At 43.6% G+C, this 19586-nt stretch overlaps 1 protein-coding gene across 1 annotated transcript in view; it reads left to right on the top strand.

The window, feature by feature from the left end:
- Nucleotides 1-7982: 7982 nt before the first annotated feature.
- The window catches only part of LOC106572565 (synaptotagmin-6), a 107109-nt gene continuing 95505 nt past the window's right edge, over nt 7983-19586 (top strand). The window contains exon 1 of the mRNA XM_082961508.1: nt 7983-8139. Within this exon, the coding sequence (XP_082817634.1) occupies nt 7983-8139 (157 nt within the window). The remainder of the gene's footprint in view (nt 8140-19586) is intronic.

The raw sequence follows: 19586 nt of genomic DNA, 5'->3' as shown, positions 1-19586 counted from the left end.
ATGTAGCTGGTGTATAAAGTCAGGCACAGGAGAGCAAAGATGAGCGAAACAACTCACTTTACTCGACAGCACAAAGTAAACAATTTACAAAGTGCAAAAAGAACAGTTGCCACAAAGCATGAGTGATAAACAACACCCGGTACAAACCAGCCGGAACATACTGACCTGAACAAATAACAATCACACACAAAGACATGGGGGAAACAGAGGGTTAAATACATGACCAGTAATTGGGAAATGAAAACCAGGTGTGTTGGAAAACAAGACAAAACAAATGGAAAATGACAAATGGATCGGCGATGGCTAGAAGACCGGTGACGTCGACCGCCGAACTCCACCCGAACAAGGAGAGGCATCAACTTCAGCCGAAGTCGTGACGGAAACCCTACCTCTTTAAAGAGTATCTTGTAAAAATACCATGTACTTATGCTACAATTGTGATATGTTGTTTTCTCACCTAGCTATCTTAAGATGAATGCACTAGTGTATACTGAACAATAATATAAACACAATATGTAAAGTGATTGGTCCCATGTTTCGTGAGCTGAAATAAAAGATCCCAGAAATGTTCCATATGCACAAGCTTTTTTCGCAAAAATATTTTGCACAAATTTACATCCCAGTCAGTGAGCATTTCTCATTTGCCAAGATAATTCATCCACCTGACAGGTGTGGCATATCAAGAAGCTGATTAAACAGCATGATCATTACACAGGTGCTCCTTGTGCTGGGGACAATAAAAGGCAATAAAAGGCCAATGTTAATTTCCCTACAATAAGCTGTCCCCAACGTTGTTTTAGAGAATTTGGCAGTAGGTCCAACCGGCCTCACAACTGCAGACCACGTGTAACGACACCAGCCCAGGACCTCAACATCCGGCTTCTTCAACTGCGGGATCATCTGAGACCAGGCACCCAGACAGTTGATGAATCTGAGGAGTATTTCTGTCTGTAATAAAGCCCTTTTGTGGGGCTGGCTCCCCAGTGGGTAGACCTAGCTCCCAAGTGGGTGGTCCTATGCCCTCCGAGGCCCACTCATGGCTTTGCCCCTGCCCAGTCATGTGAAATCCATAGATTAGGGCCTATTGAATTTATTTCAATTGACTGATTTCTGTATTTGAAGTAATGCTGTGAATGCCCATCATGGTTTCATAGATTAGACATAACATAATAAACATGCACTACAGTTCAAAAGTTTGGGGTCACTTTTCCGTCCATTACAATAATATCAAATTGATCAGAAATACAGTGTAGACATTGTTAATGTTCTAAATGACTAGCTGGAAACTGCTTTTTTTAATGGAATATCTGCAGAGGTGTACGGAGGCCCATTATCAGCAACCATCACTCCTGTGTTCCAATGTCACGTCGTGTTAGCTAATCCAAGTTTATCATTTTAAAAGGCTAATTGATCATTAGAAAACCCTTTTGCAATTATGTTAGCACAGCTGAAAACTGTTGTTCTGATTAAAGAAGCAATAAAACTGTATTTCTGATCAATTTGATGTTATTTTAATTGGCAAAAACAATTGATTTTCTTTCAAAAACAAGGACATTTGTGACCCCAAACTTTTGAACAGTAGTGTAAATCTGGGACACTCAAATGAGTATGATATGTTAGGTATGGTTACATAAGACAGAAGGTTACTCAAGACAACAATGAAAGTAGAGTGATTGGTCGCGGTGAAAGGGTGTAACGCGAACATCTAGCAACCCAAAGGGACAATTTTAGGTAATTACCAACTTTTCAACAACTTACTACTTTTTAGCTACTTTGCAACTACTTAGCATGTTAGCTAAACTTTCCCCTAACGATAACCTTAACCCTTTAATTGAACTCTTAACCCTAACCTTAACCTTCTATCCCTAACCCTTAGACTAGCTAATGGATGAAATGGATGATGGCCATCCACAGATTAATACATACCATACGAAACGTAACATATCATACTAACTGGAGTGTCCTGGATTTACGTTTACTATGTTATGTCTACCCCTGAGTCCAGGTTGGAACGCCTCATGGACTGTGACTAATGTCATGTCTCTCTGGACACCAGGAGGTAATGCATCCCCCATACTGTACATCACTGTATACAGTCTCAGGCCTACATGTCATTTTACTTTATTAATATTTTAGTCGCCCTGAGCAGTTCGCTGAAACAGTATGTCAGTATTCAACTGACATACTTAGATAGATTCTTTCTCCCTCCCATTTGCCCTCTTTGAGAGTAGCTAATAACCAGAGAACTTTAACACACACAGTCTGAGGGTGTCACTAATGAGCTTAACTGTGAGTCAAAATTGAAGTATTTTCTGCTTCCCCTGAAGATAAAGTTCAAAACCTATGATTAACATACTGTGACATAGAGTGACAAGAACGTGCAAACACACAACAAACACACACACATTTCACTCTATATACAGAAATTGTCACTTCGCTGTCCCTCAGGTCAAGTTCATAGGAGTGCTGATGTTGATTAGCATAGCTTTGACTGAGCGGTCCCTTTGTCATGCATTTGCCACTCTGAATCAAGTTCAACACCTGCAGCCACAGGCCTGTCAGAGCACACAGATTCACTAAAGATGATGTTGACACAAAACCCTCCCCTCTCTTGGCCACCTCATGTGCAACAGCTTTCCTTATTTACTAGGAATAAATAATTCCCATGCACACCTGCTATAGTCAATATTAGTAACACCCCCACCCATTCTCATTATTTATAGATAGCATCTACACTCTATAGATAGCATCTTGGCTGTTAACGTAAAATATGGTGTATGTGAGATTAGCTGGTATAATGACAATGATAGGCCTAATACATGGGTTTTATATAGCACTTTTCAAGGACCAAGACACGCTTAAGATTGGATTGTTTGATACTGAATTAGCTGTGAGTGCTCTTAGCAGTGCAAACTTGATTAAAACCTTAATTCTACATAAGCATACTTCATATTTACGTCTATTTCCCGTAATGCACTTCTGACGCTAAGTATTTCTAAGTTATTCAGAGACTAGAGTACAGTATCTACAGTCCAGTCAGCTGCTATACGACTTTGATGCTATGTTTGATCTTAAAGATGGATGAATAATGAAGAAGCTGGTGTTATACAATTAAACCTGTGCTGTTTAATAAATGTTGGATTCTACTTAACAGGTGGTGGGTGGATGGCCATCCCAGGGCTGGTGGTTCACAGGAGATGGAGAGGAAATGGGGATAAAATGGTATGAAATGCATACAGGTAAGTTATACTTCAATTGTATTATGCTAAATTATAAACTGGGTGGTTGAAAAGCGTTGCGTCGTGCTTAAGAACAGCCCTTAGCCGTGGTATATTGGCCATATACCACATTCCCTCAGGCCTTATTGCTTAATTATACTATACTTATTAAAGGAACTACCCCTCCTTACCTTCATGGTATGCTCAAACCCTACATCCCAACCCGAGCACTCCGTTCCAACACCTCTGGTCTCTTGGCCCTCCCTCCACTACAGTTCCCGCTTAGGCTAATTAAAGCTCTTCTCTGTTCTTGCACCCCAAAGGTGGAACCAGCTTCCCCCTAAAGTCAGGACAGCGGAGTCCCTGCCTCATCTTCAGAAAACGTCTGAAACCCTACCTCTTTGAAGAATATCTTAAATAACTCACAGCTATTATATTGTTTTAGACTATATTCTTGAAAAATATTACTTATAAATGCCTCATGAGTTTAGTTCAACTGTCATACCCCATCAGAACCCAAATATAAGCTTGCTTTACTCTGATATTTGTAAACTACATAAATGTAAAAAAAACCACTGTATAGCCTCAAATAATGGTTAAAACAAATGTTGATACCATGGATGGTCAGTCCTTGCATTTGAGAGTGGTTACATTACTCCAGTCCCATCCCTCAGCTGTTTCCCGAAACAATGGCGGGAAAACACTTTGTTATTGTTTCAACTGCTGATTTCCCCTACTGCCAGTCTGCCACGCAAATGCTCTTATGATGAAGTGCAAGGCTGTAGGGCAGGCTGAACTGTCACGTCCACAAAACTATTTTTCTCTCAAGTGCATCAGCAAAATACAGTGCCGTCACACCGGTCTATCACCATGCCTACTGAGTGTTGGCAGAAGTGGCGGAAATCATGCTGCTCTGTCCCCATAGTCATAGTGTAATAATATTTATTTACTAAATGTTAATCCTTTAATTAAGTAGTGACAGACTACTGTCTCCCCATTGATGCACTGAGTAAACAACAGTTGGATGCATTGCACCATCACATTTTTCTAACAACAGTTAGATGTATTGCACCATGAAGCAATTTCCAGTGCTTTCCCCACAGTACATACAACCTTATGGCTTGGGGCAACAGGTGGCTGTTGATTGACCCTCCAGTATTAGCCAGACACTCCACAGGTAAATAAAGAAGACTGGATCAGCTAGAGCAGATGGAGAAAGTAATTGACTCCTTTGAAGAGGTGCAGCCAGAAAGAATTTGTTGTCCGCCTGAGCAGATCCAATCCTCATTACCTGGGATCAACAGAGGACCAGAGGACCTGAGAGGGGATCCAACCAGGACCAGAGGAGATGAGGGGGCGAACACAGACCAAGATTAGCACCCAATTATCTCAGCAACCATCTGAAGAAACTCCTCCCCCACCAAAATGGACACGGCTCCTCTTTCAACGCGGTCATCTCTGTCTCGGCTCAATTAAGTTAGGGAATCAATCGGGAATATAATTTTGTATGTAGGGAAGAGAGGCATGAAGTCATTATTCCTACATCTTTATCTTTATTAGGTTGATTAAATTAAGTTGAATAATGTTAAAGTCAGTAAGAATGTAATTAAGGCTCAGGGTCAGGGAAGTTAATGCAGAGTTTTGTGTGGAGACCAAGTCACGTCAATTAAACAAGTTTCTCCTGGCAGTTTTCCCAGTGCATGCAACAGTCCTGAAGAGACTGCAGATTCAAGTAAATTAATGAATTAATATCAAATGTATCTCAGGGTTCAACCCTTGAAATAATGATGATCAGAAACTAAATTCAGTATTGTGTTCACTCAACAGTTGAACAAAATATTATCAAGCATTTGAATGTACACCTGCACACACAAACACACTCGCAAGGTCATCTAGATGCAGATACACACATGTGCAGCCAAGAACACTCAAAAGGCTATTAGGATGCAGCCATGTGCAAAAATCACTCCAAAGTCGATACAGACCGTGATTAGGTCCGGTCGGAGGATATGTCTCCCATACACAGTCAGTCCCTCCCTCCGTGCCCTCCTCCTCCTCCCTTCTCCTCCTAATCAGACTGTTGTAAACATTCAGCACGCAAAGCACAGGCAATCACGTTGTGGAGGAAGGAGAGGAAAGGAGGAGGAGGGAGAGGAGGAAGAGGGAGAGGAAAGGAGGAGGAGGTAGAGGAGAAGTGAAAGGTACAAGACACAGGGGGTTTATCTTAGCCCAGGGAGGCAGTGATACCGGAGGGGAGTGATACCAGAGGGGAGTAATACCAGAGGAGCGTTATACCAGAGGACAGTGATACCAGAGGAGTGTGATACCAGAGTGGAGTGATACCAGAGGAGAGTGATACCAAAGTGGAGTGATACCAGAGGATAGTGATACCAGAGAGGAGTGATACCAGAGGAGAGTGATACCAGAGAGGAGTGATACCAGAGAGGAGTGATACCAATGGGGAGTGATACCAGAGGGGAGTGATACCAGGGGGGAGTGATACCAGAGGGGAGACCCGGAGCTGAGGGATCAGCTGACCTGAGAAAAACAAGCAGCCCACTGGTCCAAACGAGAGGCTTTTCATTACTACACACAGACAGAGGTACTGGCGTGGGAGGAGGGGGTTGGGAGGATGGGGGGAAAAAGAGGGAGGTGGGGGAAGATGGGAGATAGGCTTCAATATCCATATTTAGTTACTGCCCAGTGAATTAATCTGTTGCGTTTTGTTTGGGTGGGGGTTAGAATGGGGGAGAATAGGGGAAGTGCTGAGGACATGGGCTCAAGTATCTATATTCAGTTGTTGCAGGGTGAACTCATCTGTTGCTTGGTGGAGGGGTTAGAATGGGGGAGGGGTGGGAGAGTGGGGGAAAAACAGGTGAATAAGGGGGAGGGATGAGGGAGTGAGGGGAGAACAGGAGAGTAAGGGGAGGTGTGGGAGAGTGGGGGGAGAACAGGAGAGTAAAGGGGAGGGATGAGGGAGTGGGGAGTGGGGGGAGAACAGGAGAGTAAAGGGGAGGGATGAGGGAGTGGGGAGTGGGGGGAGAACAGGAGAGTAAGGGGAGGGATGGGAGAGTGGGGGGAGAACAGGAGAGTAAAGGGGAGGGATGAGGGAGTGGGGGGAGAACAGGAGAGTAAAGGGGAGGGATGAGGGAGTGGGGGGAGAACAGGAGAGTAAAGGGGAGGGATGAGGGAGTGGGGGGAGAACAGGAGAGTAAAGGGGAGGGATGAGGGAGTGGGGGGAGAACAGGAGAGTAAAGGGGAGGGATGGGAGAGTGGGGGGAGAACAGGAGAGTAAAGGGGAGGGATGAGGGAGTGGGGAGTGGGGGGAGAACAGGAGAGTAAAGGGGAGGGATGAGGGAGTGGGGAGTGGGGGGAGAACAGGAGAGTAAAGGGGAGGGATGAGGGAGTGGGGAGTGAGGGGAGAACAGGAGAGTAAGGGGAGGGATGAGGGAGTGGGGAGTGGGGGGAGAACAGGAGAGTAAGGGGAGGGATGAGGGAGTGGGGAGTGGGGGGAGAACAGGAGAGTAAGGGGAGGGATGGGAGAGTGGGGGGAGAACAGGAGAGTAAAGGGGAGGGATGAGGGAGTGGGGAGTGGGGGGAGAACAGGAGAGTAAAGGGGAGGGATGAGGGAGTGGGGAGTGGGGGGAGAACAGGAGAGTAAAGGGAGGGATGAGGGAGTGGGGAGTGGGGGGAGAACAGGAGAGTAAAGGGGAGGGATGAGGGAGTGGGGAGTGAGGGGAGAACAGGAGAGTAAAGGGGAGGAATGGGAGAGTGGGGAGTGGGGGGAGAACAGGAGAGTAAGGGGAGGGATGGGAGAGTGGGGGGAGAACAGGAGAGTAAGGGGAGGGATGAGGGAGTGGGGAGTGGGGGGAGAACAGGAGAGTAAGGGGAGGGATGAGGGAGTGGGGAGTGGGGGGAGAACAGGAGAGTAAAGGGGAGGGATGAGGGAGTGGGCAGTGGGGGGAGAACAGGAGAGTAAAGGGGAGGGATGAGGGAGTGGGGAGTGGGGGGAGAACAGGAGAGTAAAGGGGAGGGATGAGGGAGTGGGGAGTGGGGGGAGAACAGGAGAGTAAAGGGGAGGGATGAGGGAGTGGGGAGTGGGGGGAGAACAGGAGAGTAAAGGGGAGGGATGAGGGAGTGGGGAGTGGGGGGAGAACAGGAGAGTAAAGGGGAGGGATGGGAGAGTGGGGGGAGAACAGGAGAGTAAGGGGAGGGATGGGAGAGTGGGGGGAGAACAGGAGAGTAAGGGGAGGTGAGAGGGAGGGGCTGTAGTATCCATATTCAGTTGTTATTGAGTGTTCTTCATTTTAATTTGTCAGAGCTTCAGAATAAATGTGATGCAATAATTATTGTTCCTAGAATACCTGGGGGCATAAGTGATTCATCAAGCCTACACACTTGTACACACACAGTCCCCAACCGTAGCTACACGTGGACATGCACACACACACAAACTTAATACATATACACACATACACACAAACGTGGCCCAGATCAGATACAAACTCACATTTACAAATGCACATACACGCTAACCTCCACACACTGAAATATACACACACCCTTGAGAGACAGTACAAGACAGAACAACAAGAATCAGCCGTACGGACAGAGACCAGTCTCATTTATCTTCTGTCTAAGCCGGGCGGCTGTGTGTCTGTTTGTGTGGGTGCTGTACAGTGCATGCGTTACGTGGCATGAGTCTCCTTGGATGAGCACGTTGCTGAGACACAGCTCTGAGAGACAGAGGATGCAGCTGGGAGCATGAGTCCTGACGGAGAGGAGTATGACATGTTCTGTCAGAAAGCTGTGACCCTGATTGTTGACCTCTGCCTCCAGAACAAGCAGCTATTGGACCAGGACACCTGCCAGGACTTCCTGTTTCTACTGTCCAACCAAAACTCGGACCACAAGGAACCAGGTAAGAACATTTAGAACATGTACATAGAATCTTGAGCATGTTTTATAACAGTGTCTATATTCCAGAATATGCACTGTGTTTTTGCACTGTGGAATTGGTTTTCCCTGCTGTCACTCCTTTTTGTTTCTCAAACAGTGAGCTAGCATTTGTGACATTTGTGCTAAATTTGCCTTTCTTGCAGTAACAACTTTTATATACAGTACAGTAGATTAGGACTTATTAGGGCCATGCACAGACCTTTCAGGGGTAAGGTGCTCAAAATGAAAAAAGGGCAACCCCGCTTGAAAGAATAATAATAATAATTTATATCTCGAAAGTAATAACATACTAAATCCCTCTGTAACGAAAAATTATTTATATTTTTATCAAAGGCCTATTTATTTCTGCACAACACAATCACTCGTCATCAGAAATTGTAAGCAAGTTTTTTAGGCTACACTGCCTCCTAAAGACATGATTGACATTGAGAAAAGAGGATGGGCTATCAGCTGATCATTGATGTTGATGATTTATGTAAATCTGCTAGTTAGCTAGCTCAATTTATTTTACTGATTGTGATTTGTCTCTCTATCTTTCTGGAATGCATCTGCCAACCATACCGAATATTGATGATAATGTGTGCTAAATCAAGTGCTAGCAAGTGTTAATCAATGTTATGCTGCTGGGGCAATACTGTTGATGTATTTAAACTGCATCTCTCAAGCCATGCATGTTTGGATACCAGCGGGCGCTTGCACAATCTCCTTGCAGGGCAGACTGGGGAAAAGGCACAACTGGGCAAGCGCAAGCTCCATACAGATCAACATGGTTATGTCTTGATAGAATACAGCTTGCATCAAATTACAGGCACAACCAACGGACAGGGTGGGTGGTGGGGAACTTGACCACGACTTGCGGGCAGTGGGTTCCGAAACAGTGGGGGGCGGGCGGGCAGACAGTGTTTTGTCAACCGCTATATCATCAACTAATACAGGACTACTAAAGGCCCAGTGCACTACTTTTGTGAAGAAAAAAGATATATACACTATCAGTCAAAGGTTGGACACACTTACTCCTTATTTTTACTATTTTCTACATTGTAGAATAACAGTGAAGACATCAAAACTATGAAATAACACATATGGAATCAAGTAGTAACCAAAAAGTGTTAAACAAATCAAAATAGATTTAAGATTTTAGATTCTTCAAAGTAGACACCCTTTGCCTTGATGACAGCTTTGCACACTCTTGGCATTCTCTCAACCAGCTTCATGAGGAATGTTTTTCCAACAGTCTTGAGGTGTTCCCATATATATTGAGCACTTGTTTGCTGCTTTTCCTTCACTCTGCAGTCCAACTCATCCAAAACCATCTCAATTGGGTTGAGGTCAGGTGATTGTGGAGGCCAGGTCATCTGATGCAGCACCATCACTCTTCTTCTTGGTCAAATAGCCCTTACACAGCCTGGAGGTGTGTTTTGGGTCATTGTCCTGTTGAAAAACAAATGATAGTCCCACTAAGCACAAACCAGATGGGATGGCGTATCGCTGCAGAATGCTGTGGTAGCCATGCTGGTTAAATGTGCCTTGAATTCTAAATAAATCCCACAGTGTCACCAGCAAAGCACCCCCACACCATCACACCTCCTCCTCCATGCTTCACGGTGGAAACCACACATGCAGAGATCATCCGTTCACCTACTCTGCGTCTCACAAAGACAAGGTGCTTGGAACCAAAAATCTCAAATTTGGACTCATCAGACCAAAGGATAGATTTCCACCGGTCTAATGTCCATTGCTCGTGTTTCTTGGCCCAAGCAAGTCTCTTCTTCTTATTGGTGTCCTTTAGTAGTGGTTTCTTTGCAGCAATTTGCCCACGAGGGCCTGATTCACAGTCTCCTCTGAACAGTTGATGTTGAGATGTGTCTGTTACTTGAACTCTGTGAAGCATTTATTTGGGCTGCAATCTGAGGTGCAGTTAACTCTAGTGAATTTATCTTCTGCAGAAGAGATAAACTCTGTGTCTTCCTTTCCTGTGGCGGTCCTCATTAGAGAAAGTTTCATCATAGCGCTTGATGGTTTTTGTGACTGCACTTGAAGAAACTTAAGTTCTTGAAATGTTCCGTATTGACTGACCTTCATGTCTTAAAGTAATGATGGACTGTCGTTTCCCTTTGCTTATTTGAGCTGTTCTTGCAATAATATGGACTTGGTCTTTTACCAAAAGGGCTATCTTCTGTATACCACCCTACCTTGTCACGGCACAACTGATTGGCTCAAACGCATTAATTAAGAAGGAAAGAAATTCACAAATTACCTTTATACAAGGCACATCATTTCACATCTGAAATGCATTCCAGGTGACTACCTCACGAAGCTGGCTGAGAGGATGTCAAGAGTGTGCAAAGCTGTCATCAAGGCAAAGAGTGGCTACTTTGAAGAATCTCAAATATAAAATATATATTTGATTTGTTTAACACTTTTTTGGTTACTACATGATTCCATATGTGTTATTTCATACGTTGGGATGTCTTCACTATTATTCTACAATGTAGAAAATAGTAAAAATAAAGAAAAACCCTTGAATAAGTAGGTGTGTCCAAACTTTTGACTGGTACTGTATATCAGGTAGAGCCCTATCTGTGCATGTGATGGGACTATTGATGACTGGATGCCACATGGTATTAACAACAATTGTATAAGTAGGTGCATTTTTCCAGAACAAATTTATTTTTTGGAAGAAAGAATTCACACGCACACACGCACATGCACTATCACTCTGTATTACTTATTTTCTTCTCCTTTTGTTTTCCTCACTGTCCATGGTAGGGTCAGGCTGGGCCTTGGACATATCTCTAATTAGTTTTTGTGACCTCAGGGCAGAGCAACCATAGGTATAGCCTATAAACCAAACTCAGAGTGACTTTTTAGTTAGTCTGGGGGAGCAGAGCTCCTATAAAACAAATAAATCAGCCTTTAGCTTAATTTCTGCTGATGCTGTCCTGATCGCTCAACCTTAACATTAGCATTATAGCAGATTGGAGCACACAGCTCCCTGCAACTGAAACTGATAATATTGTTGCATGGATTAATGAGAGGACTCATGAGAGTCTAAGAAGGCGCACTTTACTTTCGTGAAGAATCTCAGTCAGTGCTATTAGCCTGGTATATTTACTGCACCAAAGTTAATGCATTATTAGAGGGACATTAAATTGCCAAAAGTATGTGGACACCCCTTCAAATTAGTGGATTTGGCTATTTCAGCCACACCTGTGTATAAGATCAAGCACACAGACATGAAATCGCCATTGAGACAAACATTGGCAGTAGAATGACCCGTACTGCAGAGCTCAGTGACTTTCAACGTGGCACCGTCCTAGGATGCCACCTTTCCAACAAGTCAGTTCGTCACAATTCTGCGCTGCGAGAGCTTCCCCGATCAACTGTAAGTGCTGTTATTGTGAAGTGGAAACTTCAAGGAGCAACAACGGCTCACAACGGCTAGTGCAACACATAGTGCGTAAAAATTGTCTGTCCTAGATTGCAACACTCACTATGTAGTTCCAAACTGCCTCTGGAAGCAATGTCAGCACAAGAACGCTTCATCTGGAGCTTCATGAAGTGGGTTTCCATGGCCGAGCAGCCACACACAAGCCTAAGATCACCATGTGCAATGCCAATTGTTGGCTGGAGTGGTGTAAAGCGAGCCTCCATTAAACTTTGGATCAGTGGAAACGCGTTCTCTAGCGTGATGAATCATGCTTCCCCATCTGGCAGTCCAACGGAAGAATCTGGGTTTGGCGGATGCCAGGAGAACGCCACCTGCCCGAATGCACAGTGCCAACTGTAAAGTTTGGTGGAGGAGGAATAATGGTCTGAGGCTGTTTTTCATGATTTGGGCTAGGCCCGTTAGTTCCAGTGAAGGGAAATCTTAACGCTACAGCATACAATGACATTCTAGACGATTCCGTGCTTCCAAATTTGTGGAAACAGTTTGCTGACGTACCTTTCCTGTTTCAACATGACAATGCCACCGTACACAAAGCGAGGTCCATACAGAAATTGTTTGTCGAGATCGGTGTGGAAGAACTTGACTGGTCTGCACAGAGCCCTGACCTCAACTCCATCGAACACCTTTGGGATTAATTGGAACGCCGACTGCGAGCTAGGCCTAATCACCCAACGTCAGTACCCGCCCTCACTAATGCGCTTGTGGCTGAATGGAAGCAAGTCCGCGCAGCAATGTTACAATATCTAGTGGAAAGCCTTCCCAGAATAGTGGAGGGTGTTATAGCAGCAAAGGAGGGACCAGCTCCATATTAATGCTCATGCTTTTGGAATGAGATGTTTGACGAGCAGGTGTTGATATACTTTTGGCGTTGTAGTGTACTTTCAAAGTTCTTTAATGTTGCAGATAGTCCCACTGTGATTAATTATGTTGTTAAATATATCCAATTGTTAAGTACACACAATGTCTTTTTTTTCTTCCATTGACATTTATTGCGTGTCTGAATTGAGTTGCCTATCATAATGGAAAAGACAACTCATCCTACAGTATAGCTGTCTCTACAGTAATGGATATTGAAATGGCTGGGAAGAGTTCTTCTCATATACTGAACAAAAATATAAATGTAACATGTAAAGTGTTAGTCCAATGTCTGAGCTGAAATAAAAGATCCCAGAAATGTTCTATAAGCGCAAAATGCGTATTTCTCTCAAATTTTGTACAGAAATTTGTTTACGTCCCTGTTAGTGAGCATTTCTCCTTTGCCAAGATAATCCATCCACCGGACAGGTATGGCATATCAAGAAGCTGATTAAACAGCATTATCAGTACACAGGTGCACCTTGTGCTGGGGACAATAAAAGGCCACTCTAAAATGTTCTGTTTTGTCACACAACACAATGGCACAGATGTCTTAAGTGTTGAAGGAGTGGGAAATTGGCATGCTGACTGCAGGAGCTGTTGCCATAGAATTGAATGTTAATTTCTCTAACATAAGTCGCCTCCAACGTCGTTTTATAGAACTTGGCAGTACGTCCAACCGGCCTCACAACCCCAGACCATGTGTAACCACGCCAACACAGGACCTCCACATCCGACCTTTTTACCTGCGGGATCGTCAGATACCAGCCACCCAGACAGCTGAAGAAACTGTGGGTTTGCACAACTGAAGAATTGTCAGAAACCATCTCAGGGAAGCTCATCTGCATGCTCGTCGTCCTCACCAGGGTCTTGACTTGACTGCAGTAACCAACTTCAGCGGGCAAATGCTCACCTTCAATTGCAACTGGTACGCTGGAGAAGTGTGCTGCTCTTCACGGATTAATCCTGGTTTCATCTGTACCAGGCAGATGGCACACTGCGTGTATAGCGTCGTGTGGGCGAGCGGTTTGCTGAAGTCATCATTGTGAACAGAGTGTCCCATGGTGGCGGTGGGGTTATGGTATGGGCAGGCATAAGCTACGGACAACGAACACAATTGCAATTTATCGATGGCCATTTGAATGCACATAGATACTGTGATGAGTTCATGAGAACCATTGTCGTGCCATTCATCCGCCACCATCACCTCGTCTTTCAGCATGATAATGCACGGCCCCATGTTGCAAGGATCTGTACACAATTCCTGGAAGCTGAAAATGTCCCAGTTCTTCCATGGCCTGCATATTCACCAGACTTGTCACCCATTGAGCATGTTTGGGATGCTCTGGATTGATGTGTACAACAGCGTGTTCCAGTTCCTGCCAATGATCAATTAGCCTTTTAAAATTATAAATTTGGATTAGCCAACACAACGTGCCATTGGAAAACAGGAGTGATGGTTGCTGATAATGGGCCTCTGTACGCCTATGTAGATATTCCATAAAAAAATCTGCCATTTCCAGCTACAATAGTCATTTACAACATTAACAATGTCTACACTTTATTTCTGATCAATTTTATGTTATTTTAATGGACAAAAAATGTGCTTTTCTTTCAAAAACAAGGACATTTCTAAGTGACCCTAAACTTTTGAACGGTAGTGTACATATAAACTGAATACGATTTTTACATTTGGATGATTTTGTAACTGCTTATACATAGACCAATACATCAGGGAAACATATAGCTACAGTATGTGACATGATTGAAGAGCCAGCCAGAGAATTTGGACTGAAGGCAGGTACATAACAAATGTCATTCAGCGATGTTTCTGCTAGGATGGATCCCCATGTCAGAGGGTACGCATCACACCATTTCTGACAAAATCCTATGTCACTCCGCATTATCCTCAGCGATGGAATCAAATGTACTTCACCATGCCATGGGCATCCGCCACTAAGCTGTGGGGGCATTAAATGCCATTGCATGTTATCCACCCATCACTGTGAATCTCTTCTGCCACATGAAGGATAAACGCAAGGCGCTTTACTTTCTTATTGTTGGGACTTGGTAGAGATGTGGAGGGGAGATTTGGACAGAACTTAGAACATGGCCATGGCCTGGCACCTGACATGTGACGTGTACCTTCTGGATCCATCATTGTAGTGTAGGAACTCTTCACTGTTGCAATGTCTTGAAAATGTTTGACAGTGACACAAGGATCAGGTATTATGTGAAAGGAAAATGCCAACGGGAAGTCTTAATTCAACTCATTATTGTTATTCATCCATCTCAGGAAATGTATTTTACAATAACCTTATTGTGTTGTGTTTACATTTTTGCTGATGCCTTTGGAGAGATAAGAGGGGGGAATGTTTAGGAATTTTTCTGCTGCATTTCATGTTGGTGAATGAAGTTATGTTCTCCTTTGTGATTAAACTAGAGCAATACGGTTCTGGGAAGAAACAATACTGCAGTATCTCCAGGGGAATTTCTCACAGAGCACTATGCTGCTAGTTCAGGCTATAATGTAATGTTTGTCTTTCCTCACTTATTCAAATTCTGTAAGGAGAAAATGACAAATTATTAGAAATGTAGGTAAGTTCCATCCAGAACAGGGAACTGGTCGCTCCTTAGTCCTCTATTTGCAGGCCAGGAAGGATGACGCAGTGCAGGTGAAATCCAAAACAACAGGACAAAAACATCAAATTAACTAGGCTGTAGAGATTACTGTAGAACCCTTACAAACCTCCCTTTAATAATTAATATTCACACAGTCACACTGACTCTGTGTTCTACAGACACAGCACTTCACAGTGAGTACAAACATTTCCAAAAGAACATTGGAAAACGGTCCATTTCCCTGTGAGATGCCTATGTCTCATTATCACGACATGAAGGCTGTTGTGGTAGCGCTTCCGGCTGTGCACATTTGGATTAACGAATACAGTCTGATATGTGACAGCACATAACAGGTTTGAAAACCGACTGACTTTTTTATGTATACAGAACAAAAATATAAACGCAACATGAAACAATTTCTAAGATTTTACTGAAATACAGTTCATATCAGGAAATCAGTCAATTGAAATGAATGAATTACATTTACATTTACATTTACATTTAAGTCATTTAGCAGACGCTCTTATCCAGAGCGACTTACAAAATGGTGCATTCACCTTATGATATCCAGTGGAACAACCAATTAGAATTAGATCCTAATCTATGGATTTCATGACTGTGAATACAGATATGCATCTCTTGGTCACAGATACCTTTAAAAAAAGATAGGGCCGTGGACCAGAAAACCAGTCAGTATCTGGTATGACCACCATTTGCCTAATTTAGCTCGACACATCTCCATCACATAGAGTTGATCAGGCTGTTGATTGTGGCCTGTGAAATGTTGTCCCAATCCTCTTCAATGGCTGTGTGAAGTTGCTGGATATTGGCGGGAACTGGAACATGCTGTCGTACACGTCGATCCAGAGAGTCTCAAGCATGCTCAGTTGGTGGGATGTCTGGTGAGTATGCAGGCCATGGAAGAACTGGGACATTTTCAGATTCCAGGATTTTGTACAGAGCCTTGCGACATGGGGCCGTGCATTATCATGCTGAAACATGAGGTGATGGCGGCGGATGAATGGCACGACAATTGTCATTCAAACTGTGTTCGTTTTTACGTAGCTTACGGCTGCCCACACCATAACCCCACGACCACCATGGGGCGCTTTGTTCACAATGTTGACATCAGCAAACCACTCGCACACATGACGCAATACACGTGGTCTGTGGTTGTGAGGCCGGTTGAACGTCCCTCTAATCAGGGACTAATTTAGACATGGGACACAAGGTGTGTACAATTAATTATCAGGTAGAACAGATAACCAGCAGGCTCCGGACTTCGTAGTGTAAGAGTTGAGTACCCCTGCTCGTTGGAGGTGGCTTATGATAGAGAAAGTAACATTACATTATTTGGCAACAGCTCTGGTGGACATTCCTGCAGTCAGCATGCCAATTGCACCATCCCTCCATCACTTCAGACATCTGTGGCATTGTGTTGTGTGACAAAACTGCAGATTTTAGAGTGGCCTTTTATTGTCCCTAGCACAAAGTGCACCTGTTTAATGGTCATGCTGTTTAATCATCTTCTTGATATGCCACACCTGTCAGGTGGAGGGATTATCTTGCCAAGGAGAAATGCTCACTAACAGGGATGTAAACTAATTTGCGCCCATAATTTGAGAGAAATAAGATTTTTGTGTGTATAGAAAATATCTGGGATCTTTTATTTCAGCTCATGAAACATTTACATTTTGCATTTCAGTGTAAATTCAAGCTTATTCGAGAGGGAATAAAGAGGAAATAATAGAAATTCTAGTTCTTTGAGAGTACTGTACAGCAAAAAGGGTTCCAAAAGGATTCTTTGGCTGTCCCCATAGGAAAACCCTTTTTGGTTCAAGGTAAAACCATTTCTGGTTCCATGTAGAACCCTATTGGATTCCATGTAGAAGCCTTAGTAGAACGGGTTCTACATGGAACCCAAAAGGGTTCTACTTGCAGCCAAAAATTGTTAATTGAAGGGTTCTCCTATGGCTACAGCCGAAGAACCCTTTAAGGTTCTAGATAGCACCTTTTTTCTAACAGTGTATGCACATCACCGCAAGCATTATAACCCATCTAGTTCTATCTCTATTCCCTGCCTTAGACCCACCGACACGCAGAGGACTAAGGTTATCCTCCCTGAGAGTGGCTGATAAAAGCCATAGGTTAAATTCAAACGGATCCCGTCTCTCAGTTAGCCCAGTTGGGTGAAGAGGTGGCTGAAATAATGGCCAACCAAGTGGAACACATTTTTCATTACAATGCACTAAAGACAAAAGGAGCAGTCCAGAATACCAATCACGCCTCTGTTCTGAGAATATGAGCAGCACTCCAATTGGAATTATTTAGCTTTTTCCACTGTGTTATTTTCTTATGTTCTTTTTTTAACCATTAACTTTTTGAAGATCACTAGCTTTTGGGACATCCCTGATGGTGTTGCTTGTTGGGGTGTTATCTATCTCTCAGTAGAACCGTACAGGGCTATTTCCCACCATGCACTGTGATGCTCTGTGCTGTATCATCGATGTAAATCCACCACCCTGCATGAATAACCCACCACCCTGCATGAATAACCCACCACCCTGCATGAATAACCCACCACCTTGCATGAACCAGAGGCACAGTTGGTTTTCTCCCTCAATATACTGACCAGGTTAATCCAGATGAAAGCTATGATCCCTTATTGATGTCACTTGTTAAATCCATTGCAATCAGTGTAGATGAAGGGGAGGAGAAGGGGTTTAAAGCCTTGAGACAGATGAGACATGGATAGTGTATGTGTACCATTCAGAGGGTGAATGTGCAAGACAAAAGATTTAATGCCTTTGAACAGGGTTTGATAGTACAGTAGGTGCCAGGCGCAATGGTTTGTGTCAAGAAATTAAACGCTGCTGGGTTTTCAACACTCAACAGTTTCCCGTGTGTATCAAAAATGGTCCACCACCCAAAGGGCATCCAGCCAACATGACAACTCAGAAAGAGATCTAGCAAACCAGACCATATTATTCATCCTGGCCTGTTGCAAATATAGCTACAGAATGCACATTGAAACACATGGACATTTTGTGAAGCCCTAGAACTGGATCACAGCATATAGAGGAATTACATGCATGCCTATATCTCAGCCACAACATAGAATAATTAACTGGCCTGTATAGGATTACATGCATGCTTGTGTCTCAGCCACAACATAGAAGAATTACATGGCCTGTATAGAATTACATGCATGCCTGATAGTGGCGACCCATTATTCAGGGCAGGTGGGGCATAGCTGCCCTGTTTTGCATGTTATTTTGGCATTAATACGTGTCACATATAATTTTGCAAACAATGAAAAAAAAAATTCATTGACTTAATAAAGCCGCATACTCTACAAACATGGTATCTTTTTTTGCTTTCTTGAGTAAGGCAGCTCCAAAATGCAAGTGTTTCAGCCTAGCTCAGTGCTTTCTGTGGTGGTATCGCAGCCAGCGGAAAATACAGAGAGTAGGGCTTGGTAATGTTCTCTAGTTGAGCCGTGATTGGCTCAGTGTTCTGTCACTCGTGGAAACACTACGTTACCGCGAAATCTACGAGGAGAGCTCGAAAATTCAAGCCCCTTGGGTGCTGCCATAGAGTTACATTAGAAGTGCCCATCCAAGAAGGCTCAAGGTCATTGGCCACAGATAAAATGACGTCAAATCACGTTATATCTACCGTAACTTTGATTGGTCTGATCATGTCAAACATCATACTTTCAAAATCTTAGCTAGCAAGCTAGTAGTCATCATCATGAATCAAGTCAACAATCTACTAGCAAATCCTTTTCAGTCGTTGTCATATGAAGAGAAATTATGAAGAGAAATTATAGATAAAATGTATTGGTGCTCATCGGCCATTGGACACAAACATTACACAACATGTTGGAAATCACAAATTCAACAATTTGTGGTTTGGAAGAATCAGTGGCTAACTGCAACCATTGCAAAGCAATCACAAGCCTGCTATTCAGTGGAGTGAGTGTGTGGTCCAAGTGTGGGTTTAATTAAGGGTCTCTTTTCCAAGCTTAGAAGGATAAACATTCAACATTGGCCATGCTGTCAATCCAGCATGACTTCTGCCGCGTTCAAAACAACTGGAAACTCGGAACTGGGAAATTTCAGACCTCAGTGAGTTCAAGAACTGGGAACTCAGAAAAAAATTTGCTCCTGCTGGGAAAATAAATTTTGAACGGTCATCCAACTCAGAATTCCAAGTCGTGAACTCGGGCCTCTTTCTAGAGTTCTGACCTGAAGATCACAGACATCATGATTCAATTTTTCTTTTTTTTTCGGGATCCCAGTTGTCTCGAAAACACCATAAATTCAGAGAATGTCAGAATTTGATGACAAAGTTTGAAGACAAGATTTGCCCACGAAGGGCTGCTGCGCCACCTTCCTGTTCAAGTGAGCACAGCACAACAAGGTGAGTCAAAAAATGTATTGTATGCTGCTGCATAAATTATGTAATATGCCAGGGAG

Source organism: Salmo salar, chromosome 15, assembly GCF_965601325.2.
Source record: "Salmo salar chromosome 15, fSalSal1, whole genome shotgun sequence".
In the NCBI taxonomy this organism is placed as follows: Eukaryota; Metazoa; Chordata; class Actinopteri; order Salmoniformes; family Salmonidae; genus Salmo; species Salmo salar.
The sequence above is the reverse complement of the archived record's forward strand: the minus strand, read 5'-3'. Positions and strand labels throughout refer to the sequence as shown.